General features: G+C 44.6%; 1 protein-coding gene across 1 annotated transcript in view; it reads right to left on the bottom strand.

Annotated features, from left to right (window-relative positions):
- Positions 1–24476, bottom strand: part of LOC122791394 (malignant fibrous histiocytoma-amplified sequence 1 homolog) — a 1282214-nt gene that overhangs the window by 970594 nt on the left and 287144 nt on the right. The window contains exon 4 of the mRNA XM_044059133.1: positions 1327–1513. Coding sequence (XP_043915068.1) covers positions 1327–1513 — 187 coding nt within the window. The remainder of the gene's footprint in view (positions 1–1326; positions 1514–24476) is intronic.

Here is a 24476-nt window from a genome sequence, read left to right as displayed (position 1 = left end):
GATAATTCAATAAATGTGTTTAAAAAAAGTAATCATCATTGCTGGTAAAGACTCAAATAAGAGAAAATGTCTGGTTCCAGAGCCAGCCCAGTGGTGCATGGGAAGATATGAATAGTCACATGGGTGCTGGAATATCTTCATGGGGGGGGGGGGGCAGATCTCCTCTTGTTTAAAGTCCAGTACTGAAAGTAAATGAACAGTACACCGCTAACTAACTGAAAAGAAAAGTTTACTAGCCCTTTCAGTTACAACATTTGTACTGCCAGATAAGATATTTAGTTCAGCTGCACAATTTTTATATGCAGTACCAGAGTGTGAGTATATCATCCTCACTTAAATGTCTCTAGCTACTCTTTCAGCAGTTTTATGTAAAAAATCATGGTAGTTTTAATTCATGCATCTCAGGGAATTTATGCAGTCATAAGTGACAGCAGTAAAGTGTTGTCCTTGACTTGAGTACCTGCTGTTAACACCATAAGCGTACAACAGGCATCTATCCTCCCTATATCACCTGCATATTCAAGTGAAATGTGTGGATAATGCCAACATTCCAGGTCTTATCCTTCTAACAGAATTATTTTAGCAAACAACTTTTGACTACAAAGATATGATGATTCCCTTACACTTTCAAAAGGTAGCCCAGTAATATTGTTCTGTTGATTCTGTAAGCCAATAGACTTAATGTTAACAGCAAACTTTTGATTCTGGACTACTTCTAACTTTGACTTTAGATGACCCAGACCTTTCTAGCTAGTCCAGGATGCAGCTGCTGACCTTCCTGGTACAGCCTTGACTGCCTCCTGCAAAACTTCTTTCTCCTCACTCACCAGTGTTTAAGTCAATTTCAAGCCAAATCTGTTAAAATCTGCAAAAATTCTGCCAAATATTAATTGTGATTATTGTTGTTTTTATCCTCACATACATTACTCTTTAAAACTGATCAAATACATGCCATGCATCACAAAACTTTAACAGAGGAAATGTAAATACATTTTTGTATAAAGTGAGCTACAAAGTTTGCAAGTTCATGACTTGGGCTTTGGAGAGATTTTCATTTTTTTTCAATTCTAAAAAATCTTCACAATGTTAGCTTTGATGTTCTGCACCACAGGTAACCTTTCCATATCTGCATTTCCATTTCAAAACAACATTTATCAATAATGTACTATGAAAACTGTAAAATCCTTACTAAATCACTTACTGTAAATATTTACAGCTAATGTACCAAGCAATGGTAACCAGGCATAAATCCATATATCATAGATTTTCAATCAAAACAAAGTACAGACAAGAATAAGAAATGAAACACTTCTACACAGACTGTACCGTGAGCTGGAAAATCTTCTGCATGTGACATTTCCAAAATAGCCTTTTCTACTGCCCTATAACTGAGTGGTAGTATCTTGACTGCATTTGGGAAATCCTCCTCTTCTCGAACACACTCCAGAATCGTTGCTCGAAGCTGCTTGATATCGTCATGATTTTTGCAATTAATAGCAACAAGATCTAAAACCTAGAAATGTAACACCACTGTAAATACTGTCAGAGTAAGAAAGAATGCAAAAAAAACGAAATAAGGCATTCATGTCCCTTGTGTGATAAGCACGATATATACTTGCAGAACTAAATTCAGCTTAAAGATTAGAAGCATACCCTCTCAAGAAGATCATACATTCATCATTAAAAATATACTGATTCCCAATGTTATAATATGTACTTCCAGATTACACCTTGGCATCAACATTTAATACCCATTTATTACAAATACCAATTTAATAATCGAGTTCGTCTTTCATCTTCAGGTTGTTCAAATGAACACCACTTTACAGTCATCAAAATATTAACAACATAATGTGCAACTCTCATTCCCACTATCCACACACTAAAACCTGCCACATTTTATTATTCCCTAAGGTCACATAACCAAGGCTCAATGGCATCTTTTACATTCCCCCTTTACACACACAAGATCATTTTTCATCAGAATTCTTCCTGTATATGGCACTCACTTCATCCCTACTTTAGAAGGCCCAAAAATCTATCCTCCTTTAAAACAGCACGCCTCAACTACCTAATGGACTTATCAACATGTAAACAATAATACTTAGTTACTCAAAGTAATTAAGCTGGCAACTTCAATTTCAGTCTGTACATAATCACATTAATTTTCCTCCCTCTAACAAAATTATTCACATTATTTCTTGTCTATATTATTAACAACCATTGTAAATCTGTGTGTGTGATCAGTTCATTGTGTCGATCTTATCTGATTATTTATACTCACTTTTCATCCAGAATGTGTGTGGCAAGGACCTTCAAAACCTCTCTACTTCTCCTGGTTAACAAGCAATTAAATACACTACTGTGTAGAAGGTTATCAAGCTGCTTTCTCACTGGAGCGATACTTTATTACAAGGTTAATGCATATACTGTGGGTCTCTACATGCAGTTGTTCTACCAGGTTAATTATATTGACAATGGTAGAATTTTCTTTTATTTGTTTCTAAGGTAAATAGTTAAATTTAGCAGCCAGCTTCAATGATGTAAAGGGACAAAGCCCTGACTTTGGCCGAGATGACCACAGTTCAATTAGCGACTCAGGTTTTTGATGGAGCTGTCATGGAAGATAGGCTATGCCCTTCCTGGGAATGAGGGGCAGAGAGACCAGCATGAATTTGGGATGGGTGAGTAGTGTACCATACCACCAAAAGACCATGTTAGTGTGTACTTGCATAAAGGAAAGGTACTGTGTCCCTCCCATCATGATGTGGTTCATAAGTTCCCCCACTCAAAGGGTGAAAGTTAGACTAATATAGAAAACATTTCCTCATAGGCAGGATACCCGAGGACACAAGCAACCCTCATAACAGCCTGACTGATGGGCCCTCCAGATCGCTTTCACCATAGTACATTTGGCCCTCGCCGCTAGGAAATGAATAAGCTTGATTCCCATGAGGAACACTTGATGGTTGACATGCATGGGAGCAAAAAGCACCTGGAGGCATGTAGGTTAAATTTACAGCTTCCCCAATGAACAACTGAGACAGGCCATAGTCAGTACTTAAACAGCTTTATTTTTTGTTTGGACAAACAGGAAAGTACAGTTGTGTACACTTACCATAAATGTACATGTTCGAGTGTATTCACTGTTGCAGTCATCACATTTGGGTTATCCTGCCAGGGGTATCCCTCAGTCGGCCCAAATACCAGTGGCTTAGCATTTCTGCATCAGTTGCTGTCGCTCCAGGAATGACGTCAGGTCGTCAGTGGTATAAAAACAAGCAGCCAGCGCCATTATCTCAGTTTTTCTTGCCCCAAATATCAGGAGTCCCCAAATAGGGAGCAAGGTTATGGTGGAACATCACCACAAGTAGAAAGTAAATACCAAATATCACTGTAAGGAGTGAGGAAGAGAGAGAGACAAGGGGAGTGGAGGGTGGAAAACCAGGACTGCAACAGTGAATACACTCGAACATCTACATTTATGGTAAGTGTACACAACTGTACTATGTTCTTCGTGTTTCACTGTTGCAGTCATCACACACGGGTTGATTCCCAAAGCTGAAGAAACGGGTGAAGACACTCAAGAAGAGTTTGGGCTGGCTAAAATGCCCTGCAGGACTGCGGTTGCAAAGCCTGCCATGGATTTGGAAAAGATAGGCAGGTGGTAATGCTTGGTGAAGGTGTGAATAGAACTCCATGTTGCAGCCCCCAGGATGTCCCTGGTAGGGACCCGTACCAGAAAAGCTGCAGAGGTGGCAGTTGTCCTAGTGGAATGTGTTCTGACCCCCTGTGGGGGTGGTTTCCCATGGTGTTTGTAACAGAAATGGATACAGTGTGCTATCCATTTGGAAATGGTTTGTTTTGATATGGCCTTGCCCTCTGCCCCTGCTGCAAAACTGGCCAGATTTCCTAAAGTACTTAGTCCTATCCAGGTATATTCTGAGCTGTCTGTGCACATCTAAGGAGTGCAGGATCCTTTCCCCCTTATTTTGAGGTGTAGGGAAAAAGGTGGGCAAATAAATAGATTGAGTGAGAGCCGCACTGGACACTTTAGGCATGAATGTTGGGTTAGTCCTGAGGGAGACCGTGTCAGCATGGAAAATGATGAAGCGTTCCACAGCCATGAGTGCTTGTAGCTCAGACACTCTTCCAGCTATAGTGATGGCCAGAAGCAAGGCTGTTTTCCAAGAGAAGAATTTTAACTTTGCTGAAGCCGCAGGCTCAAAGGGGGGTAGTGTGAGCTTTTCCAACACAAAGTTAAGGTCCCAAGCAGGGGTAGGGGCTCTTCTGAGTGGCCTTAAGTTGTTAGCCCTTCTAAGGAACTGCGTGATGAGGGGGGTGTGAAAATAGAGGTGTCTCATTGCTGTAATGAGTAGAGATGGCAGTGGCATAGATTTTAATAGAAGAGAAGGATAGGCCCCTGCGAAACAGGTCTGCTAGGTAATCCAGGATGAGAGGTAAGGAGGGTTGTGCTGGTTCAGCTTCTTTATCCTGGATACATGAGCAATACCTTTTCCACTTGTCAGCATAGGATTTTCTAGTGCTGGGTCATCTGGCTTCACATATAATGTCCAGAACTTGCTTACTTAGACTGGCCACTGGAGGAGAGGTCAAGGAATAAGCCAGGCTGCCAGGTTCAGAGTCTGCAATTGTGGATGCAAGAACTCTCCCTTTTGCTGCTTCAGGAGAGTTGAAATCTGAGGGAGGTGCCATGGAGGCAACGGTGATAGGCTGCACAATAGTGGGAACCAGTGTTGGTGTGGTCAGTCTGAGGCAATCAGGATTGCCCTTGGTCTTTCCTCCCTTATTTTGAGTAACACCCTTGTAAGAAGAGGTAGAGAGGGAAATGCATAGATAGAGAGCCTTGCCCATTGGAATGATAGGGCATCCACTTTCCAGGCCTTGCCGTGAGGTTCCCTGGTGCAGAATTTGCTGCGCTGGTTGTAGCTGTGGGAGGCAAATAGGTCTACCTTCGGGGTACCCCATTTCTGGGTTAAGAGGCTGAAGGTGCTGTGGTTAAATTGCCACTCGTGAGGGTCTAGGAGATTTCTGCTCAAGTTGTCTGCCAGAGAGTTTTGGTTGCCTGGCAGGAACTGTGCTAGCAGGTGAATCTGCATGGCTGAAGCCATGTGCCAAAGGGTCATGGTTAGCCTGCATAGTGGGTGAGACTGGGTTCTTGTGAAAATAAAATGCAGACCAACAAGGTTGAAATATAAATACTTTAATAAACAGAAACTGGTAAGCGCTTTCGCGATGAACACACCGCTTCATCAGACAACCTTTAAAAAATTTGCAACCTTTTAAATAGAAATAGTTAACCAATAGGAAGTGCATAAGAACGTTGTTCTTCTTTCGGCTTTTCCCGGTTAGGGGTCGCCACAACGGAACTCCGGTCCGCTAATGATTGGCAGTAGATTTTTTACGGGTGCCAAGGTTCCAGCTCGACGTTCAACCTTCAGCGAAGGCACGCCCATTCTACGCATGTCTTTCTAATGCCACTCGACCGCAGGGAGGACATGCAGACTCCACACAGAAGGTGCTCCAGCCGTGACTCGAATGGGAGAACCTCTTGCTGTGAGGCAACAACTCTACCGCTGCACCACCGCAGCTTCTCAGGAAGTGCATAAGAATGATGTAATTAAAATATTAAAGCAATAAATACAATAAAATATTTAAAAAGATCACATTAAATGTATATGCAAAAAATATTTAAATAAAAAACACTGCTATTTAGTGCTTTAAAGGGCGTCCTTTTAAAAATGGTTTTAATGTACAAACACCATTTAAACCTGGTGGTCTCAGCATTGAGCAGCAAAATCCATCTTTGCTCAGCTCTTTCAGTATGATTCAATGTCACCACCTCTTAGAACTATCTCTAGAACTCGAAGAACAAAAAATCTGAAAACACGTTTACCATCATGATTCATAACATGTAAAGCTAGAGCATTGTTTTCTTTTCCATTTCTTATGTCTCTCTGATGCACAAGTATCCTGTCTTTAAAAGGTCTGTTCGTTTTACCAACGTATAAAACTTAACAAAGCTGGCAAAAAGCAAAAAAAAAACAAATTGATAGTCTTGCAATCTGCATAGAATTCTATGTTGATAGTAAAACCTAAAGATGTATATGTGAAGTATGAGCCAGTGTAGACATGTTTACAGGCTAAACAGTTCCTGCAAGGTAAAGTGCCTGTCCTGTTAGAATCATTACTCTTATTATGTACAGATGATTTATAGCAAAGATGCTGTTTTAAAGACATATTGTTTCTAAAAGAAAAATGTGGTATAGTACCAATACTATCTCTCAAATCAGGTATACTCAAGAATTTTCCAATTATTCTTAATAATTTCACAGTAGTTATTAATGTCACTAGAGTATTGTAGTGATATCCTGAATGTGTCATTAATGGGTTCTTGTTGTCTTTGTAGAGTAAGGGTAGCCAGAGTTTGTCTAAAGTAAGGCCTGCACCTGTCCTGTCTTTGCGTCCATGCTTCTAAAATACAGGTATCTATCTCAGATCCATGACAGCCTCTCTCTAAACATTCCTTTTTGAGAGAAGTAAGGGCTGCTTGTGCAGCATAATCATAATTATGTAGTCTGAGCATTCTGTAAATCTGACCTCTGAGCGTATTGAGAGAGATGTGTCTGGGGTGCATACTCCTTTTATGCAGGAAGCCATTCTTTCTTGTAGGTTTCCTGTACAAACTAGTAGAAAGAGTGTTCAAATCAGACTTATTCAAACGTATATCTAGAAATTCTAGATGTTGAGAGGAATATGTATATGTGAATTTCAAAAATGAGTAGTGCTATGCATATACTCTATAAATTCTCTAAGTTGATCAATGGTACCACCCCACAACATAAAAATGTCGTCAACAAAACGGACATACCAATAAATGTACTTAAAATATACATTCGTGCTTGTCAGTAATTTGTCATTTTCCCATTGTACTAATGCAAGGTTGGCGTAGCTATTAGCACAAGCAGTGCCCATAGCTACACCAACCTTCTGCAGAAAAAATTCTTGATCAAAAATAAAAACCATCGTTGTCATGAACAATCTCTAATAATAAACAAATAAGTTTGACCTTATTATCTGAAAAGCCATCTTTACCATTAAGAAATTCTCTAATATTGTTAATACCCCGTTCATTTGGGATGACTGTAAACAAAGATTCTATGTCAAGTGCAACAAACATATACTCTCTATCCACAGTGGATACTATGGCATACAACCTTTCTAAAAAAAGATTTTGTATCTTTCAAAACACTATGACATGAACTTAATAAGGGATGCAATAACTTTTCTATATAAATAGATAAAGGCTCCGTGCACCAGCCTGTTCCAAATACAATCGGCCTCGTAGGTGGAACAGTCTGGTTCTTGTGTATTTTAGGGAGGCCGTAGACTGTAGGAATCAATGGATAATCTACATGAAAAAATTTAAAAAGATTTTCATCTATCAAACCAGTCATAAGAAGATCAAAAATCATAAACGAAACCTTTTCCATTACACCATTTGCAACATATTTATGAATGCACTGATGGGCATTTATATCATATAAAAGTAATCTCATTTGATTAAAATACAATTCTTTATCTAGGACAACAATGCCACTTCTCTAATCGGACAGCCTAATTTCCAAAGAATGCATTTTTTTTTTAACTCTTGTAACGCTACATAATCATCAGAAGACATATCAAAAAAGTAGCCCTTGTACCGTGCTGAAATAAATCTCTAAATTCAGTTTCACAAAGATCAATAAAAGTTTGTATAATAGGGTGAGGTGGTGGTATAAATATATTAGGTTTCCTAAAAAAACTCCATCACATTGTTACCATTATTAGGAAACATAGTTTTCAAAATCAACGACCTACCCAGTAATCTTAAGTCTTTTAATAGTTCAGCTTGGTCTGCTCGTTTCGTAGGGGTAACCCTAGAGCTTGCAGGATTTTCCTTGAGGATAACTGGGTTTTGGTGGCCAGTTGAGAGAAGTAGCCTGTCAGACAGGCTTGTTTTTCTGGAGTAAGGAATGCCATCTCGAATGCTGTGTCCAGGCTTGTTCCCAGGAATACAATTTTCTGACTGGAGACTAGTTTGGATTTCTTCTCATTTATAGTGTACCCCAGTGAGGTCAGTAGATCTTTTACAAATGTCAGGTGCTGTAACAGCTTTTCCTGACTGTCTGCCTGAATCAGGCAGCTGTCCAACTAGGGGTAAATTTGAATATTTCTTTGTCTGCAAAAAGTAATGGCTGGAGCCAGGCATTTTGTGAAAACTCTGGGAGCAGTGGATAAGCCAAAGGGAGGTGCAGAGAACTGATAATGCATAGATCCTGACCTGAAACAGATATTTCTTGCAAGAGTCTCTGATTGAAATGTGCAGATAGGCCTCTTTTAGGTCTAGAGTGGCTAACCATGCATCTTTGGATAGCAAGGGAAGAAGCTGCTGGAAGGTGAGCATTCTGAATTTTGGTACCACCAGGAAGGTGTTTAGAATGGATAGATCTAGGATTGGGCGCCAGGTGCCCTCTTTTCTGGGTACCAGGAAAAGTCTGGAATAGAAACCTTGGCCTATCTGTTCTGCAGGAACAGGCTGAATTGCCCTCACGGAGAGCAGGGAATAAACTTGGTTTTGTGCCTCTGCCCACTGGTTTGGAGGAAGATCTGGGAACCCTTTTGGGGTTGGCAGTCTGTTGAAATAAAATTTGTACCCTGGGACACTATGTTGAGGACCCATCGATCGTTGGTGATGGAGGCCCAATTTTTGCATGGAAGGCAAGTAAGTGGGCAGAGGTTAGAGGTGGAGTTAAAAAGTCATTGTGAATTCTTTCCATAAGGGGGTGGCTTAGCACTCCCTGTTTTAGAAGTGGAGGTACTCCAATGCTTAGATCTCTGCATACCCTGAAGCTGTTGTCTAGGGAGTCTGCTTCCCCTAGGTCTAGTCTGAGGTGGCCTTGAGGGGGCTAGAAAGGACCAATGTTTTGAGGGGCAATGCCTACTGTATCTTGGAGGCTGAACTTGCAAAAAAACTTTAACTGTCTGCATAAACATAGCTTTTTCTTCCATCTTTTTTAAAACCTCTTCTGCTTTGGTGCCAAACAGATTGTCTTTGTTCAGTGGTGCGTCCAATAATTTTGATTTGACATGGTCTGGCAAGATCTGTTCCTTAAGCCAAGCATGCCTTCTAAGTACGGAACCTGTGACTGCTGCCCTGCAGGATGCTTCTAAGGCATTAAAGCCACACTGTAGGGTATGCTTACTAACTTGGTTTGCAGAATCCATAAGCTCCTGTAATTCTTCATTTTCTGCACAGTCAGCGAAGGTAGATCGTTTTTGTTTAATAAGTTCCATAGTATGTTGCTGGTATTTCAGGATGTGGAACTGACAATTTAATGCTCTAATGGCAAGAGTTGCAGAAGTGTATACTTTTTTACCCAATCTGTCTAAAGCTCGGGAATCCCTGTCCAAGGTGGTAGGATTCTTAGCTGTGGTTGCTTTTATTCCCTTAGGTCCTTGGGAGATGACCTCTGGGTCAGTAGTAGGATTTTCGAAAAGGAATTTGTGTGAGTCAGGGACTCTGTAGTACCTGTCAGGTTTCCTGGGCGCAGGAGGTAGAGTATCAGGAGTAAGACTGGATTCCACAAAAACGTCATCCACAACATCCAGAACAAGAGGAATAGCTAAGGGTCTGTGCTGTGGTAAATCTAAAAATTTCCTGAGTCTCTTTTTGGACTGTGGATAATCCTGGCATTCCCAGTGGAAATGCTCTCTCAAGGTATGTAGGGTTTCACCACATGAAAAATCCTCTGGAGGAGAGACAGAAGGAATGGATTCCTTTACTTCTGAATCCTCATAAGCAGATAAGGGCATGTCTTCATAATCAGAGACCTCAGAGTCATTGGACTCTTGGTCAGATAAGCTGCTGGGGACAAGTCTCTTTTCCTTTTAGCAGGGGTAGGCTGGCTTCCCCTAATCAGCATGGATAAGATCTTCCGCCATTTTAAGCATCTGATACTGAGGCAATGAAGCAGGTGTTTGAGGTTGGGTCGTCTGTTTTTTGGGCGTAGTTCGTACTCTGGGCCTTAGAAACTCTGTAGTTTTAGAAAGAACTGAAGATGCGAAAGAAGTCATCGGTTTGTGTCGAATATCGGTAGTGTGAAGAACTTCCTCAGAAGTTGATGCCTGCACAGCGGCTCCAGACCCATCCAAGGTAGAGACATCTGCAGGTTCCATAGCCAAAGAAGAGTCTTACGGCATACAGGACTCTGAACGGGTCTCGGTAGCGCCCAGCGACTCCATCGAAGCGGGCATCAGGGGCTGCGAATGCGCCTCACTGAGTACCGGCAAACTGGCAACTAGCTTAATGGAAGCATCGTCGGCAGTTTTGGATCTGTGCTGTCTGTCTCTGTCTTTACCCTTACATGTTCTTCAGAAGATCTGTAGTCGGATGGCTTACCAAAGCCATTTTGGAATACGGAGATCGAGAGCGAAAGTATTTAGCTATGATAAGGGCCTGACAATGAATAGTTTGGGCATTGAATAAAGCACAAAATCGGCAGGGAGAGACGTCGTGGTCTAGGCCTAAACAGGTGACACAGTAGGAATGGAAATCTTGGTGTGGTATTTGCTTTCCACAGGCGAGACAATTGTTAAAGTTTTCTGACATCGGTTAGAGCAAGAAAAAAAGGATCCCCAATGGGGTACTTAGCTTTAGAAGACTTCAACTTCAATTTCAGAAACGAAAACTCAGCGGCAGACCAGCACTCGTGCGAACTGCTTCTGCTTTGGGCTCTTCGGTAAGAAAGACTGATGTAATGGCATCAGCTGCCTGTTTTTACACCACTGACGACCTGACATCAGTCCTGGAGTGACAGCATCCGACGCAGAAATACTAAGCCTCTGGTATTCGGGCTGATTGAGGGCTACCCCTGGCAGGATAACCCAAGTGTGATGACTGCAACAGTGAAACACGAAGAACATCTCCTGTTCTGTCTATACAGATTCCACTTAACAGATACTTATTAATCCAGATTAAATTATGAAATATAATTCTGATATCTCTAGCACAGTTGTTTGCCATATCCTGCAAGATACATGTCAAAGCCTTCTGAAACATTATTAAGCCATGTTTCAAAAATGGCTATTTACATCCAATTCATAGACTGAGATCAAAATTATGTAATGTACACAGGTCTGTTTTTGATATTACAGATACTTAAATGGACAGTTTTAAGACCTACTGATTCAAAGAGCAACTAAATGGTTAATTGTATAGCTTCCCATATATACAACTGAGGCAGGCTTTAGTTTTTTTTTAATTAACACAAACTCCTTGTTTTCTTTATATATGCTCAACTTACCAGATAGAGAGCAGGTTAGCAACCTAACCTGTGAACCTATGAAATATAGCTCGATACGTCCTACTCTTTTGGTTACCATACCCTGCAAGAGATATTTCACAGCCTTCTACTGCATGATTAAGCTGTGTTTCAGGAAAGTCTTTGATATCTGATTCACAGACTGCAATCCAGTTATGTAATGCACAAGTTCTGGTTTTAATACTACATACATTTAGATGGACATTTTTACGGCCCACTGATTTAAGCCAGAACTCTTCACCTGGATCAGCACCAGTAACCTTGTGATACAGCTCTGGGTTTGGCTGAATACTCCACCTAGTAGTAGCAGCAATGAGTCATAGTTAAAACTTGCTGTTGACTCTCCTAATGCATGTTTTCTGTAATGTGAAATGATTTTTTGTGCAACTACTTAAACTATTTTAGTAAGAGAGAGAGTTTCTTGGTAATTATGTAGTAAATAGATACATGCAAAGCAATGTCTTTGTTCATTAAAGTTCATATCTTCTCCTCTGGGGGTTTGGAAATATGAAAAATCACTGCGAGTTCTCCTTTACGTTGCAGCATATTCAACACATGACCCTCACATGGTAAGGACTGAAGCACTAATGAAGTACACTACTTCACTATTAATATTAGTTGTGTGTTCTTCTAGTTGCTTAGCTGCATTATAGACAGGTAGGGCCTATAAGGATATATAAAGCAACCTAACTTACGGAGGAAGAGTGAATGGGGAGGGTAGAATGTCCTGGCATCTATATCAACATGGATGCCTTCAAGATCTTCATCATGGAGTTTAGGACTGCAATACACCTACAACTCCTGGCTCTAGGTCTCCTTCTTTATGATTCTCATGCATTAGTAGCACATATCATATAAACATATGATGAAAAAGACCTCAAAACACATACATTTTTCATCATATATTTATATGTGCTCCTAATGCACCAAAATCACTCTAAAGTGTACTTACTATATTTACTCTCTTATACCCAAAAATGGCATTCTTGAGGTTTGCCATAATGATGTGATGCTGTTTTTTTAGCCTCCCTGTCCTCCTCTCAGAAAGGGATTTGGTATCTATATTGTGACAGGGCCTGGACACTAAGAAAGAATGAGAAGTTATGTACTTACCATAACGTTCCATGTTAGTTGTCTTCTTCTCGCCTTCCTTCTTGCTGGATGGGTTCGGAGCCGAACCTCGGCTCCGACTCGGCCTATTACTAAAGCTCGAGAGCTATTTTTACCAGCTCGAGGCTATCCTATGTCCCACAATGCTAGGCGTCATATACCCAGATCTCGTTTGATAGCTAACACTATGGACATACATGTCCCCACCATGACAGAGAATATATATATATATATATACATATATATATATATACACGCTCTTGTATACATATATATATATATATATATATATATATATATATATATATACATACATATATAAAACTCTTATAAGAGTTACCAAGAAAAGGAAGAGAGGTAGCTAAGGAGATAACTCTCGTGATAACACATCTCAGAAGATACTCTCGGTCTTGCCAGGCTAGGGGGATGGAGGGTGGGATGCAAGAAAGAAGGCCAGAAGAAGACAACTATGGTAAGTACATAACTTCTTAATGTTAAGTTATCAATCTCGCCTTCATTCTTGCTGGATGGGACAGCGTCCCTAGCACCTTAGTCCTGGGTGGCTCAATGGAACAGACTCTTGAGTACAGTGGAACCAAAATCAGCCCGACTTCTAGAGGTCGTGTCCAGCTTGTAATGAGAAATGAAGGCCCATGTGGCCGCTGCACAAATGGAATCCATTGGCAATCTTGCCTGAAAGGCTACTGAAGAAGCTAATGCTCTGGTTGAATGAGCTCTGGGCTTAATAGGGAGCTCTTTATGCCTCATTTGGTAAATCAACATGATAACAGAGGTCAACCACCTGGACAAGGTTACTTTGGAAACTGGCAGGCCATGCTTCCCTTCCACGTAAGACAGGAAGAGCTGTTCTGATTTCCTCGTCTGCTTGGTTCTATCCAGGTAGAAGCGTAATTGACGGTGAACGTCCAGACAATGTAACTTCCGTTCAGACCTATTGGTATAAAGTTGGAAGAAGACAGAAGATCGATGGTCTGATTCAGGTTTTTTTCAGAGAGTACTTTGGGTAAAAAGGATGGATTAGTCCTAAGTGACACTCTATCTTTGTGAAAAACAAGGTAAGGAGGGCGAGCACAAAGGGCTTGAAGTTCCGATACCCTTCTTGCTGAAGTGATGGCTATGAAGAACAGAGTTTTCCAAGAGAGCAACTTTAACGAACAGGAAGTCACAGGCTCAAAGGGAGGGAGAATTAAAAACAACAGCACCAAATTTAGGTCCCATGGTGGGGGAGGATCTTTTACCGTGGGCCTAAGTAAGAGGGTTCCTTTTAGAAAGGCTTTACAAAGTTTGTGTGACATAATGCTGGTCTCTGACAATCCAACATGAAAATTTGCAACAGCTGCCAGCTGAACTCTGATGGTGGCTGAAGAAGAACCCATTTGAAAAAGTTCTGCCAAAAACTCTAAAACTGTATGGACAGGAGCTGTAAAAGGGTCAACTTGTTTCTCCCCTGCCCAAACAGAGAAATGTTTCCATTTGTTAGCATAAGTCTTTCTGGTAGTAGACTTGTGCGAAGCGAGGATGATGTCACGAACTGAATGAGAGATTGAGGGAAGCCTGGCTAGGGTTGGAAGTGGAGCAACCAAGCTGTGAGGTTGAGAGATTGAAGAGATTGATGCAGCCCGCCTGACTGATGTGTCAGAAGATCTGGCACTGGGTCCAGATGCCAGGGCTGATCTAGTAGATGACGTTGCAGGAACGGAAACCAAATTTGTCGAGGCCAGTAAGGGGCAACAAGGATTATTGTGGATCTCAAAGCAGTTGCTTTCTGGATTAACTGAGTAATTAAGGGAAAGGGGGTAAAAGCATACAGAAGACCCCGGGGCCAATCGTGGACTAGAGCATCTCTGGGGAGAAGACCTGGGAGAGGGAAGAGGGTGAAGAAGTCTCGGCACTTGCTGTTTTGAGTGGTTGCAAAAAGATTGCAGCAAGGCTGACCCCACCTTCTGAAAAATTTTTCCGCTACTAGCTGGTTGAGAGACCACTCGTGGGGCATGAGAATGGCTCTGCTCAGCCTGTCCGCTATGACGGTGGACTTCCCAGGGATATGCGTTGCCATCAGAAACCGGCAACCATTGAGAAGAGATCACCCACTGCCAAAGTCTGAGTGCTTCCCGACATAGGGGGTAGGACCTGGTTCCGCCCTGCTTGTTGATGTACCACACTAGAGACATATTGTCTCTGTCTGAATTGCAATAGTCCCGGTGGGTAGAGAGTCTTGAAGGGCCTGCAACGCTAAAAGTACCGCTCTCATTTCCAAGACATTTATGTGCAGGTGGCCTTCCAAAGGTTGCCATGTGCCCCGGACTGTCCTGCCCTGAAAATGCCCCCACCACCCGATCAGGGAGGCATCCGTTGTCACAGTAGCAACAGGAGGAGGAAGAACAAAAGGTCTGCCCTGAAGAACCTGAGGGGAGACCATCCACCACGAAAGGTGCCTTTTGCATGACTGAGTGATTAGAATGCTGTGTGACATTGGAAACTGTTGAAAGGACCACTGGGAAAACAGCATCCATTGCAGGATCCGCATGTGAAAGCGAGCTAGGGGGATGTGATGGCTGCTGCCATGAGACCTAGGGTTTTTAGTATGAATCTGGCCTGGACTCTACTCTCTTGTAGTAGGATTTGAACATGATCGCGAATGTCTGAAATCCTTTGTACAGGCAGTTTTGCTGACAGTTCCACAGTGTTTAAAATGGCGCCTATGAAGGTAATAGATTGACAAGGTGACAAGGCAGACTTTTCGGAGTTTATAGAGATACCTAGCTCGTTGCAAATTTGGAGGGTATAATCTCTGGAATGGAGTAGCTGACGCTTGGTGGTGGCAGTAAGGAGCCAGTCGTCTAAGTATGGAAACACCTGGAATCCGTGTCGTCTCAGGTGAGCCGCAACCACTGCCATGCATTTGGTAAACACCCTGGGGGCTGTGGTGAGGCCAAAGGGCAGGGCTCTGAATTGGTAGTGACTGGCTCCCAGCCAGAAGTGGAGAAACCTCCTGGAGCGCCTGTTCATTTTGATATGATAGTACGCATCCTGAAGGTCTATAGAGCACATACCATTGTCCTGACCCAGAAAGGGTAGAATGGACTGGAGCGTGACCATCTGGAATTTCGTTCTTTGAACAGACTTGTTCAGCCTGCTGAGATCCAAAATAGGTCTCCAGTCCCCTGTCTTTTTTGGTACCAAAAAGAACTTGGAGTAGACTCCGGATCCTTGCTGGTTTGCTGGAACTGGCTGGATGGCTCTTTTTCTAGCAGCTTTGAAATTTCTAGTGCTGCTTGATCCCTCAGACCGGGTGGAATGTCTGGAAGGGGCCCTTCTGGCTGTTGTGGGGTGTGAATAAAGGGAATTTTGTAACCCTCAGATATGATCGAACTTACCCATTTGTCTTGCGTGAGGGAATGCCAGGCTTTTGGGTACAGCGACAAGTCTTCCCCCAACTGTCTACGAAGTCAGTCGGGCAGCTCCTCAGGGGTGCTAGAAGGGTTTGTCAAAGAAGGGTTCTCTGCTACCCTGATTCTGCGGACCCCCCCTGCCCCTCGGGCGGCATCTATTATTGTTCCCTCTTCTGCCTCTGGAGGGAAGCTCACCACGTGTGTCAGGCAGTACTCCCTGATGTTTGCGGAACCACATTTTCTCACTCTTCTGATCCTTAGGGTATGGTCTAGAAGGGGTAGAAAAACGGACTCCCACGGCAGAGAGAGTCCTGCCTTCCTGCTCGCACCTGGTCAATGTATCCTTCACTTGAGGTCCAAACAAGGCAGAACCATCAAAGGGGGTGTTAGTGAAGGACGCCTTGAAGTGGTCAGCAAAATTGCAAAGCCGCATCCAGGCGTGTCTCCTTAGAGCAATGCCCGTGCCTGCAGCCCTACTCGCTCCATCGGCTGCATAGGAAATGAGCCGCATGGAGGAGTTGACAATAGAGTTCAGGGTCCCCAGCTGGGAGTTGAGCTTTTCCTGAGACCCCGCAGCTGATAGGTCCTGTAAGGTATCAAACAGTTCTTTGAGAAGGTCTCTCTGGAGACGGGTGAAATGGCACAAATAATTCAGCGACCGCATAGCAAAGGTCACTGCAGAAAACATCCACTTGCCATACCTGTCCATAGTCCTAGATTCCTTATTAGGAGGATGGACAGGTACTGAAGGGTCAGCCAACTCCTTTTTAGTGGCCGCCGCCACCACCATGGCATCAACAGGGACGCCCTTAGTTAGAAACTGCTTGTCAGAAGGGGCAGTAATTAATTTTGTAGGCCTCTGGGGAGTTGGTTCCATAGTATCTGGAGCCATCCACTCCTTTCGAGCCACCACATCCATGAGTGGGTCGAAAGGCGGAGACACCCAGGAGGTGGAAGGGCGAGAACCGAACGCATTCAGGTACACCGACTCGTCCTCGGAAGGGTTAAGGGCAGACCAGTTTCCCCTCTGCTTAAAAATCTCCAGGATGTCAGAAAAGGAAACATCCTCAGAAGGGGACCTTGGGGACCCTTCTGACTCATCCAAGTCGGTGTCAGACGTGTCTATATGCTTCCTCTTGCATTTTCTCTTTCGAGGGGGCTCCCCTGAAGGATCAGGGGAGGCCTCAGAAGAGGAGGATACACCCAATGGGGCTACCTGTAGCGTCGGTTCTCCACGCTCAGGATCGGAAGGGCGGATAGAGACTGAAGCAGGCACCATAGAGGGAGGAGCCGAAGGAGCCGACCGAGGAGCAGGCACAGGGGCCAGCACACTCCTTATGACCTGAAAGGCGCCCCTATCAGACAGGGAATGGGGTCCCCGCTCTGAAGAGACAAGGACTCCTCCCGGCACCAAGAGGGATGGCTCAGAGGCCGATGTCGGGGCCGAACTCACCTGCGCCGAGGCTCCGAGAGGGAGAACAGGGTCAGACAAGGGTCCGATGCCACTCACCCCCTCGGAACCGATGTGGGAGTCCCGGCGCCTGGATCCCTCCAAGGATGGAACCAAGGAAGAGATCGGAGCCGAGGGAGCCGAAAGGAGTGGTATCGGCTCCGACATTCCCGACCCCTATGATCTCCAGCTCCGAACTCAAAGAAAGAGTCGGAGGAGGAATCTAAGAGGGAGTAGTGACAGCCACTGCCTGATGAGGAGGGCTATGCAACATTTGGGCCAGTGCCTGCGACTTAAGTAGTCTGCTAACCACCCTCTCGAGGTCATGATCCGACAGCCTGGAAGACCGAGAGGAATGGGAACTGTGACTCCGCTACGATAACAAGGGAGACTTCGGAGCCGAATGGACAGATTCCAGGGAAGGAGACCTGGAACGCTTTCTGCTCGAAGATGGCTCCAACAGCAGAGTCGGAGCCAACTGAGGCCTCGAATCATCGGTTCCGGCCGCAACCGATGCAGAGGTAGTAGTAGTAGTAGCGCCGCTCAGCGACGGCTCCGAACATGGAGCCGACGGTTTGGCGGGCTTGGAAGGTTTACCTGACGAAGGCTTAGCCGAGGAACCTTCAGGCTTCAACAAGCTTCTCAAATAAGTTTGTTTCTGTGTTCCTGCAGGACTCTTGGACTGAACGCATGGCAGACAGAACAAGAGTCCTGCAGGTGCAGAGGGCCCAAGCAATATACACAAGAAGTGTGACCGTCTGTCAGAGACATCTTCTGACAGCACAAGTCACACTTCTTGAAGCCCGAGACCTTGGTGTCTTTAGACATCCTGAAACAAGGATGACGGGCAGAAAAAGACAATTCTAAGCGGTCTAGTCACAATCAGCCAACATACATACACACACACACACACACACACAAGGAGCTTGTAACAGACCAAGAAAAGCAAAAACCCAACACTTTTTAACACAGTTTAACTCTAGGCACACACATATATGAAAAAATCTACATAAAAAATCCAAAGGGATTTACTGCTACAGAAACTGTAATAGAACAAGTTTAGCCAAAGGCCTAACTATTCAGTGAGGGGAAAACTGAAGAAAAAACTACCTAAGAGGGGATTCTAAACAGGGATCTATAGGGTAGGAACTAGGAATAACTATCGCTAAGGTTAGAACCAAAAAACTGACTAAATGCAAGAAAAAAGATTAATACAACCTGGAGCCGGCAAAGGAACGCAACCTCGTAGCTGAAGCGGCAAACGAGATCTGGGTATATGACGCCTAGCATTATGGGGCATAGGATAGCCTCGAGCCGGTAAAAATAGCTCTCGAGCTTTAGTAATAGGCAGAGTCGGAGCCGAGGTTCGGCTCCGAACCCATCCAGCAAGGCGAGATTGACAACTTAACATTAGTTGCGTAAAATCTTACCATAACTATAGATGTCCTTCTCTTCCATGTTGCAGTATTCTAGGTGTGGGATTTCCTGCCCTTAGGCGACTCGTACGTCGGCTTCTATACAAAAGCTTCAGCTTGGTTGCTGTAGTGTGCGTGGGACGTCATATGTAGGGGCATAAATCAAGGGGCCTTAAATGTAAGGTCTGCATGCACAATTCTCAGAACTTGAAGGCCAGCAGGCAGAAAATAAGGCCCAGCAGGAGGTGTGCTAGTTGTTTATAGGTGTGTAACTAAGAGACCTACTGAAATGCAGGTAGTACAGGAAGGTATAAGACTAGGGGGGACTGGTGAGAGGGAAAGAATACTGCAACATGGAAGAGAAGGACATCTATGGTTATGGTAAAATTTTACACAACTATTCTATGATCTTCTATTCCTATGTTGCAGTATTCTAGGTGTGGGAGTGTACCAAAGCTTAGATGCAGAGGGTTCTACAAGACCCTGCAGGATTGCTCTGACAAATCCTGTTCTAGCTCTGGAAACTTGATCCAATTTGTAATGCTTGGTGAAGGTGTGGATAGTGGCCCAGGTGTCTGCTTCCAAAATGGATGCTGTGTCTAAGCCTTTCATGAAGGCCCTTGAGGTGGCCACAGATCTAGTGGAATGGGCCTTGATTCCCAATGGAGGTTCCTTTCCATGGTGAGAGTAGCAGAAGCAAATAGCTTTCCTGATCCAGCATGCAATGGTTTGCTTCGAGACTGCCTTGCCCAGGGCTCTGGGGTGGAAGAAGACAAAAAGAGATGGTTAGTCATTCTGATGGCCTTGGTCTTGTCCAGTTAGAATCTGGGTTGTCTGTGCACATCCAAAGAGTGCAATATCCTCTTCCCTTCATTAGTGGGGGAGGAAAAAAAGGTGAGCAGATGAATGGATTGGTCAACGGAGAGATCACTGACCACTTTAGGCATAAAGGAGGGGTTGGTTAGCATCATGTCTTTGTGGAAGATGGTGTAGAGGGGGACAGGCCATTAAAGCCTGCAGTTCTGACACTCTTCTGGCTGAAGTGATAGCCACCAGGAGGACTGTCTTCCATGTACACATCTGTAAGGAGGAAGGGCCGGCAGGTTCAAAGGGATGTTGGGTTAATTTCTCTAAGATGTAGTTAAGGTCCCAAGGTGGAGGGATAGGTTTCCTAGATGGTCTCATGTGCAAAACCCCTTTAAGGAAGAGCTTTACGTCAAGCCTGACCAGCAAGGGGGGATTCCAGTGGCAGGCAGGCTGATACGGCCGAGAGATTAACTTTTACAGAAGAATAAGAAAGGTCATTTTTTATCAATTGACACAAGTAGTTTAGAACCAGGGGAACCTCGGCGGAGCTGGGATCCCTTCCCTTTTTCAGACACCATTTTGCAAATCTTTCCCATTCAGCCAGATAAGATTTTCTGGTGGTAGGTTTCCTTGCCTCCCTTAGGACTGAAAGCACATCCTCTTAAGTAGTGGTGTCTGAAAGGAATCAAATGTTTATCACCCACAGAGTCAGAGACAACATCTGTACCAGTGGGTGTAGGAGAGTTCCTTTGTCTTACGACAGTAGGTCCACCTTGTAGGGTAACTTGAAGTGATTGCCCTTGGCTAGTTTGTGAAGTAGGGGGAACCAGTGCTGCCTTGACCAGTAGGGAGTCACTAACAAAAATTTTGGCTTGTCCTTCTGGATTTTCAGGAGGACTTTCTGAATCGGAGGGAATGGGGGGAAGGCATAAAGTAACTTCCCCTCCCTAGAGATGCTGAAAGCGTCCACTCTCCATGCTAGAGGGGATTGGGTTTTTGTGCAGAAGTTCTGCAGTTGCCTGTACTGGGGGGAGGCAAACAGGTCTATTTGTGGAGCACCCCACCGGTGGACTATGTCTAAGAAGACCTCCCTGTTCAGCATCCATTTGTGCTAAGGTGAGGAGGTCCTGTTCAAGAGGTCTGCTTGGTGGTTGTCTTGTGAGGGGATATAGATCACCTGCAGGACTAAGTTGAGCCAGGAGGCTAAGCCATATCAGCAGGGATACACTGCACAGCTGATAGGCCTTTGTTCCTCCATGCTTGTTGAGGTACCACATCACTGTGGTGTTGTCGGTGACAATCTGGAGCACCCCTGGAACCAGAAGGGGAGTGAAGGTCTGTAGAGCTAAGAAAACTGCTGTCATTTCCCTGATGTTGATACGTTTGGCCTGAAGAGAGGAAGGCCACTTCTCCTGAATCTTGTAAGAAGCCAGAGCTGCTCCCTAACCTGAATCTGAGGCATCTGTATGCATAACTTGGGCTGGGTGGGGGGTATAATGGGAGCCCTGTGTTCAATTTCACTTACTGGATCCACCAGTTGATTTCTGTTTTCAGACAGGGAAGGAGGGGATGGTCTGCTCTAGGGGATGTAGGTGCTGGGACCAGGTGTTCTTTAGGAACCACTGCAACTTGCGCATGTGCATTTTTGCCAGAGGTAGCATGGGGATGGTTGCTGCCATCAAACCCAGGAGGTGAAGAAAATGCCTTGCCGTCACTTTCCGAATAGTAGAGCTTCCTGGAAGTGGGAAGTTAAAGACAGAATCTTGTCCTGAGGTAGAAAGGCCTTCATTGTGTCTGTTCTGATTCTGCAGCCAAGGAAAATCTTGTCCTGCCTTGAGATCAGAGAGGATTTGGGGAGGTTGATGGTGAATCCTAGGTTCTGCAGAAGGGACATGGTGAAATGTAGATGGTTTAGTAGAGCATCCCTGGACTCTACCAGAATTAGGATGTCATCCAGATAAGGGTAAATTTGTATTCCTCAAATTCTACAGAAGGCAATGGCTGGGGCCAAGCAAGACCCTGGGGGCCGTGGATAAACCAAAGGGCAAGGCAGTAAATTGGAAATGAGAGGAAGGGCCAGAGAAACGCAGGAATTGTCTGTGGGAACTCCTGATGGGTATGTGCTGGTAGGCTTCCTTTAGGTCTAGGGTGACCACGAAGGCCTTGGTTGGAATGAGAGGCAGTAAGGTGGGGAGAGAGAGCATTTTGGAGGGTACCTGAAGATGTAGGTTTAGAAAGGACAGATCTAAGATGGGTCTTCCAGGGTCCATCTTTTTTGGGGACCAAGAAGAGACGGAAGTAAAACCCTTTTCCTTCTTGTCCTGGAGGAACGGGCTCTATAGTGCCTAGTTGTAGAAGATCTGCCAGAACTTGTGGCATGAGATGGGCCTGGTTTTTGGAGAGGGAAAGGATGCCTCTTCTGGGTGTCTTCTCTCTCCAGGATAGGAAGTACCCTTTTTGGATAATGCTTAAGACCCACCGGTCTGAAGTGATGGATTGCCAAAGGGGAGACAGTGGGAAAGGTGGGCTGAGAAGGGGAGGAGGGCAAGGCAGTCAGGCATTACTGGTGCCTCCTCTGTCCTGAAAGGGCTGTCTGGGTTGCTGTGGTGGAGCAGAGCATCTGGAGTTAGTAGATCTTCTGGCCCCTCTCCTGGACCTGGAAGAGGAGGGCTGAGGAGTATATCTTACAAATGTGGCTTTATCAGGGTAATTCCTGTAATACTTGGGTATGGGCAACAGCAGCAGATGCTTAATGTCCTGGAGCTCTTTGCTTTTTAAATGGATATTTTAAAAAATGTCAGCGGATTGTTTTCCGAACAGCACACTGTAGTCCAGAGGGGCATCCAGGATTTTAGCCTTGAAGTCCTCGGGGAGGTTCTGGAGTCTTAGCCATGAGTACCTCCTGAGGGCTGAAGCAGATGCTACCAGACCTGGAATATGCTTCTGCGGTATCGTAGCTGCACCTTATGGAGTTCCTGGCTACCTGTTGGGCCAAGGAAAGTTTGGATGAAATGTCCATTTTGCTGGGACTGTCAGGCAAAGAAGCCAGCATGGAGGAGGCTTGAGAGACCAAGTCTAATGCATACTTGGTCATGTGGGTCTGATAATTTACGGCTCTGAAAGCCAAAGTAGAAGAAGTGTACACCTTCTTACCCATCCTATCCATGTACTTACTGTCTTTGTCAGTAGGTAGTAGGGAGGCAGAAGGCAACAGTCTGGATTGCTTATCTGCTGTGGTGGCAATAACAGCTGGGTCCGCCAGGGGTGGCTTAACTAAGAATTTGTCGTCCTCTGGTACTTTATAGAAGCGGTCAGGACGCTTAGGGACCAGAGGCTGGGAGTCAGGGGCCTTAGAGGCCATACTGAAGGCATCCAAGTAAGCAGGCAGAACAGGGGGAACTGCTGAAGGGGAGGGTGACTCCACTTGCAGAGTTCAAAGTACCTTTTTTGGGTGTCAGTCATTTGGGAAATGTCCCATTTAAAGTAATCCATCTTGGTGATGGTCTCATCAAAAGTAATGTCCTCAGGGGGAGAGTCCCCCCTCCACAGATTCCTCATCCGGAGAGTAATATTCCTGGGGGGAGGCAATCTAGGAAACATAAGAAATTGACTCCTCTGATGAAGAGAAAGAAGAGTCATGTTCTTCTTCCCTGACCTGAGGGGTTATGGATGGGAGGGAAGAAGCAGAGACAGGCCTAGGGCTCAGAAGAGGCAGGGTGGAAGTGGCTGAGGCTGAAGGCCTGCATGAGAGAGGAAGTGAAGGCCTGCCAATCCAATGTGACTTCTGAAGAGGAGGAGGTGGTTTTGTTTTCTGCATCTTTTTGACTGGAGAGGAGGTAGAGAGTGGCCTGGCATCAGGTCTGGAGATTAGCACATCCGAAGTCTGGATCCCCGCTGGAGGTAGCACCGAAATTGGTTCTCCCTCGACGGGTGTCGATGTCTGAGTGAGCTCCGAGAATGTGCTGGTCGAAGGCTGCAAAACGGCTTCCTCGAGGGATGTCGCTGCAGTCGACAGATCCTCCGAGCGTGCCTCAACCCCTAGATCTGCAGTTGGCGGTTAGTCGGTAAGTGGAGCGGCAGGCAAAGAAGGCCTAGGAAACTTGACCTTCTTGCCTGAAGCTTCAGGTGCAGCCTCCAATGCAAGATCCATCCTAAGGGCTAACCGTTTGAGGCGTTGGTTCTCGAGGTAGAAATCTAACGTGGCTAGACTGCTGCGCAAGGTCTTAGGCACAAATGATTGACAAACAGCGCAGGAGGAATGATTGTGTTCCCGGCCTAAGCAAAACGACACACCTGTCATGGGCGTCCTTGTGGGGTATCTGGCACCCATATTGGCGCTTTCCCTTTTTTCCTGACATCAGCTAAAGGCTACAACAACCAAGCGTTAGCTATAACAATTGTCAAAAATAAGAAAGTTTGAAACCCAACGGGCTACTTATCTTTAAGATGCAACGTCTGTGAAGAAGCGATCATAAGACGTGAATGTCGTCTGCAGCTGAAAAGTTCTGAGGATTGTGCGTGCAGATATCACATTTAAGGTCCCTTGGTTTATGGCCCTACGTATGATGCCTCACGCACAATACAGCAGCCAAGCTGAAGCTTTTGTATAGAAGCCGACGTACAAGTCAACTGAGGGCAAGAAATCCCACACCTAGAATACTGCAACATACGAATAGAAGGACATCATTTTATTTTCCTTACATTTAGTTACAGTGACAGTGCAGAGTCAGTGGCTGCATAATCAGTGCTTCTTCTTAGCTGAAGTACTCTGAGTTTTGCTAACTTTATGCTAGTAAAGGCCTCATTTGATCCAGTTGCATATCCTTTCATGCAACAAAGGTGAAAAGCAAAGTTCTGTTAAGTGTTGAAAGCTACAGTCTTTAAAAAAAAATTCCAG

The sequence above is a fragment of the Protopterus annectens genome, chromosome 17.part0 (assembly GCF_019279795.1).
Source record: "Protopterus annectens isolate FY-2018-M chromosome 17.part0, PAN1.0, whole genome shotgun sequence".
Taxonomy (NCBI): domain Eukaryota; kingdom Metazoa; phylum Chordata; order Ceratodontiformes; family Protopteridae; genus Protopterus; species Protopterus annectens.
The sequence above is the reverse complement of the archived record's forward strand: the minus strand, read 5'-3'. Positions and strand labels throughout refer to the sequence as shown.